This window comes from Penaeus chinensis, chromosome 13, assembly GCF_019202785.1.
Source record: "Penaeus chinensis breed Huanghai No. 1 chromosome 13, ASM1920278v2, whole genome shotgun sequence".
NCBI classification, from domain to species: domain Eukaryota; kingdom Metazoa; phylum Arthropoda; class Malacostraca; order Decapoda; family Penaeidae; genus Penaeus; species Penaeus chinensis.
The window spans coordinates 13,075,092-13,080,091 of record NC_061831.1 but is presented as its reverse complement, the minus strand read 5'-3'; the positions used below and the strand labels follow the sequence as shown (position 1 = coordinate 13,080,091).

General features: G+C 33.7%; 1 protein-coding gene across 1 annotated transcript in view; it reads right to left on the bottom strand.

Moving 5' to 3' along the window:
- Nucleotides 1–2,028: 2,028 nt before the first annotated feature.
- LOC125031573 (sodium- and chloride-dependent glycine transporter 1-like) overlaps nt 2,029–5,000 on the bottom strand; it is a 34,109-nt gene continuing 31,137 nt past the window's right edge. The window contains exons 16-18 of the mRNA XM_047622454.1: nt 4,875–4,975; nt 3,958–4,128; nt 2,029–3,541 (exon numbers count right to left, since the gene is read on the bottom strand). Of these exons, the coding sequence (XP_047478410.1) occupies nt 3,368–3,541; nt 3,958–4,128; nt 4,875–4,975 (446 nt within the window). The 3' untranslated portion in view covers nt 2,029–3,367. The remainder of the gene's footprint in view (nt 3,542–3,957; nt 4,129–4,874; nt 4,976–5,000) is intronic.

Genomic DNA, 5,000 nt, shown 5'->3' with positions numbered 1-5,000 from the left:
CATTATCATTATCATTATCATTATCATTATCATTATCATTATCATTATCATTATCATTATCATTATCATTATCATTATCATTATCATTATCATTATCATTATCATTATCATTATCATTATCATTATCATTATCATTATCATTATCATTATCATTATCATTATCATTATCATTATCATTATCATTATCATTATCATTATCATTATCATTATCATTATCATTATCATTATCATTATCATTATCATTATCATTATCATTATCATTATCATTATCATTATCATTATCATTATCATTATCATTATCATTATCATTATCATTATCATTATCATTATCATTATCATTATCATTATCATTATCATTATCATTATCATTATCATTATCATTATCATTATCATTATCATTATCATTATCATTATCATTATCATTATCATTATCATTATCATTATCATTATCATTATCATTATCATTATCATTATCATTATCATTATCATTATCATTATCATTATCATTATCATTATCATTATCATTATCATTATCATTATCATTATCATTATCATTATCATTATCATTATCATTATCATTATCATTATCATTATCATTATCATTATCATTATCATTATCATTATCATTATCATTATCATTATCATTATCATTATCATTATCATTATCATTATCATTATCATTATCATTATCATTATCATTATCATTATCATTATCATTATCATTATCATTATCATTATCATTATCATTATCATTATCATTATCATTATCATTATCATTATCATTATCATTATCATTATCATTATCATTATCATTATCATTATCATTATCATTATCATTATCATTATCATTATCATTATCATTATCATTATCATTATCATTATCATTATCATTATCATTATCATTATCATTATCATTATCATTATCATTATCATTATCATTATCATTATCATTATCATTAATGATAATGATGATGATGATGCTGATGATGATAATGATAATGATGATGATGATGATGATGATGATGATGATGATGATGATGATTTTAATAATTATAACATTAATGATAGTAATAATAGTAATGATGATGATGATGGCAATTATAAATATAATAATAATAGTAAAACATATAAAAATTATAATAATAATCATTATTATTATAACTATAACAATGATAATAGTAATAATAGTAATGATGATGATGAAAATGATAAAGATAATAATAATATAAATAATAATAGTAATAATAATTATAATAATAATTATGATAATAATCTCGATAATAAAAATAACAATAATAATAATAATAATAATAATAATAATAATAATTTCAGTAGTAGTAGTAGTAGTAGTAATAACAATGATAATAGTAACAATAATAATAATAATGGTAACAATGAGAATGGTAAGCGCAATAACTCAGTAATGTTGATTATACTGATAATGATGAAGAAATAAAACAGAAAATAATCATAGTAATCATGACAACAATAATATCATTAATGATGATGGTAACAGTTATGATACGAATTTATCAAAAGCAATCAAATGAAACAATCTCAAAATACCTTCTTTATTTGAAATTCAAATGAACAAAAAAATGAATTCAGATTTATATAAAAGGTCATTTCATATTCTTAAAATACTATATATGTTTTGTTATTTTTAGTTAAGTATATAAAGACGGAAGTGAAAGTACGAACAGTTGGTTATATTGAGCCTTATGGGGCTCGTTCAGAGCGCCGAGTCAGCAACGGGTGTGTGTGGGGAATGTGAGAGAGTGAGAGAGTAAGAGAGAGAGAGAGAAAGAGAGAGAGAGAGAGAGAGAGAGAGAGAGAGAGAGAGAGAGAGAGAGAGAGGGGGGGGGGGGGAAGAGAGAGGGGGGGTGAGAGAGAGAGAGAGAGGGGGGAGGGAGAAAGAGAGAGAGAGGGGGGGTGAGAGAGAGAGGGAGAGAGAGAGAGAGAGAGAGAGAGAGAGAGAGAGAGAGAGAGAGAGAGAGAGAGAGAGAGAGAGAGAGAGAGAGAGAGACGGAGAGTGACAGTGTGTGTGTGTGTGTGAGTGTGAGTGTGTGTGTGTGTGTGTGTGTGTGTGTGTGTGTGTGTGTGTGTGTGTGTGTGTGTGTGTGTGTGTGTGTGTGTGTGTGTGTGCATTTTTATTACGTGTTGTTTTGCAACTGACTCTATCGTCTGTTCTTCAGTATCACAGTACGTGAAAATACTATCCGTCCATTGTACAGAATTATTCACTTGAGGCCATATGTCATTACTGATGACAGTTGTAAATTGGAAGTACATTCTTTGAAATCTTCATAACATGGATAATATTACAGCTGTACAAACAAATGGACAGTGGTATTGTTTGAAAACCTACATCAAAGATATGGCTGTATATCACACCAGTCCAGCTGAAAGCAATTTTGGAACTTAATCTCAAACTTAGTACAAACTTAAAACTATGTCAGAAAGTTTAACTTAGCATCTACTTGCATTGCTTAACAAGGAAGTTTCTAAATCTATTAAGTCTGTATCATTGTCCAAATTATAGGAACTTTTTGCACTCATCCTATGTTCTAATACCAGACTTTCATCACTGTCCAGATACATTTATATAGCATTGTATGATATATTGATTTAGGATTTCTAATCTCGATCTAAATTTCGTAATAATACTATCAGAATTTGGATAGCCTAACAAGAGATTCGTTATAAGGGAGGAAAAAAAACTGTCAAAAAGCATTTTTGTACCATACACCAGTTCGGCTCAAGACAGTGTTCAAAATAAATCAGATTATATTGCAACTGCAGTGCTTTGAGGGTATTTTCGGCTGTTTTAAACCACACCCTGAATCTCATGATGATGTGAAGGTGCCATGATGCACCATAACCGTGAAATTCAGACGTAAAATGTTGTTTAAAACTGATTGGACTGATTGCTAAACAGACGGAAATTTTCCTGAGTTACTTTCATCCTAGAAAATTTATTAGGCCCAGTCCTAACAAAAGATACTATTGCCGGTTAGGCAGAAATATATTCAACCGAAAGTAAATCACAATTGCTATGCATTACACAAGAAAAAATATATATAATTACTTTCAGCTTTAAAAATATAGCTTTACTTGCCTTCATCGCAAAGGGCAAGGATTATGCGCAAGAAGCAGTATAAAATCACACCACTTTCCACTGTAATACTAAATACTTCTCGTTGGCCTGCCCGTCGCCTGGCCAAAACAGGACACACAAACTATATACAAGACGCCCGTTTCTCGGTCACCGCAGCCGCATTACCCGACTGTACCCCACAGAGAGCTTGGGAAACATAATAGATCGAGCTTTTAAAATAACGATCAGTGTCGCTGTTCCTCCCCAGTGTTATGGCCGGCCCAGAGGAACAATTTCGGGCAAAGAGAGAGCTGCCCCGGAACTGTTGGGGTACAGGAGGCGGTGCCGAAGGGGATGCTGGGCGCAGTAGCGCTCCCAGTGCGCACGGCACTCCTCCTCAGCCGGACCCCACGTGGCGGTGGGCGACAGACCCTGCGCCAGGCGCTGCGGAACAAGAATTGAATTGATACATTTATAATAAATTAGTAAATAGACAAATTAATATATATGTGTGTGTGTGTGTGTGTGTGTGTGTGTGTGTGTGTGTGTGTGTGTGTGTGTGTGTGTGTGTGTGTGTGTATTTACATTTATATATGTATGTATATGTGTGTATGTGTGTGTATATATATATATATATATATATATATATATATATATAACAAGATAGTGCTGGATTAAAAGTGGAGGCGTAAAACTTTCCTCACCAGAAGGAAGTAAAAAAAATAATAATAATAACATGTCATGGCCTCCTCTCCTTCATTTCAGTTACTCCGCACGTTATTGCATTTACACACCGTATAAAGATACCAAATGAGAACAGAACAAGGAAATCAAGTCCTCCAGCTGCTCCCCGAACTGACCTGCGCGATGGAGCCCTTGGTGTGGACGGCGAGGTAGTAGACGAAGTAGCCGGGGATGGCGAGGATGGAGGCGAAGGCGGTGAGCCAGCCGACGCCCTGCGCCCAGTCGGGGAGCCTCCTGCCGTCGTAGCTGGCGGGGCCGTAGTTCAGGACCATATTCACGAAGATGGCCTGAGGGAGGGGCGCCAGGGACGTTATGGCTCGTTTATAAAGACGTTTACAATGCAAGCACGCACATACACACACACACACACACACACACACACACACACACACACACACACACACACACACACACACACACACACACACACACACACACACACACATGTACACGTACACAAACAGACAAACACGCACACACACAACCATTGTAAAAAGACTATACTTCATTTCTACTGCCTAATACGTGAGTTTAAGCACTTCTGTTAATCCTTAGATAGATATATAAATAAAAGACATTAACTGCTAAATTCCCTAATTTGTTTTTCTCATCAGTGGATTCAACAAGCGATAGAAAAATACTGCAAAACATTGCAATAGAGTAATGGAAACAAATAAAAAAGTATATGCCTTACCATACTCTATAGATTTTTTTTTTTTTTTTTATCTTACAAACAAGAGACGCGAAATCCTTCACATTCACACATAATATTAAAACAAAAAAAAAAATGACACAAGAAGAGGAAAAATCACGAAGGAAAAAAATACCTTTTCATCTATCATACAACCCCATCAATCTCTACTCTCAAAATCCCTTTTATATAAATCATTAAATCATTATCAATTATTATCATCAAATTATTCCTCATAAATCTATCGTGTTTTCGACGTTACCGTGCGCACGACCTTGCCGCTCTTCTCGTGTTTTAGATTAATTTTACGACTGATTACTCCTTCTTTCACGTCCCACTTACCACTGTCAGGACGGGGGTAATTACCAGCCACGTCGCGTACCAGAAGTAGCTGACGGTTTTGTTCGTCATCATCTGCAGGTCGCGAATTGTTCTTCCGACACCTAGAGAACGAATTCATTCATTATT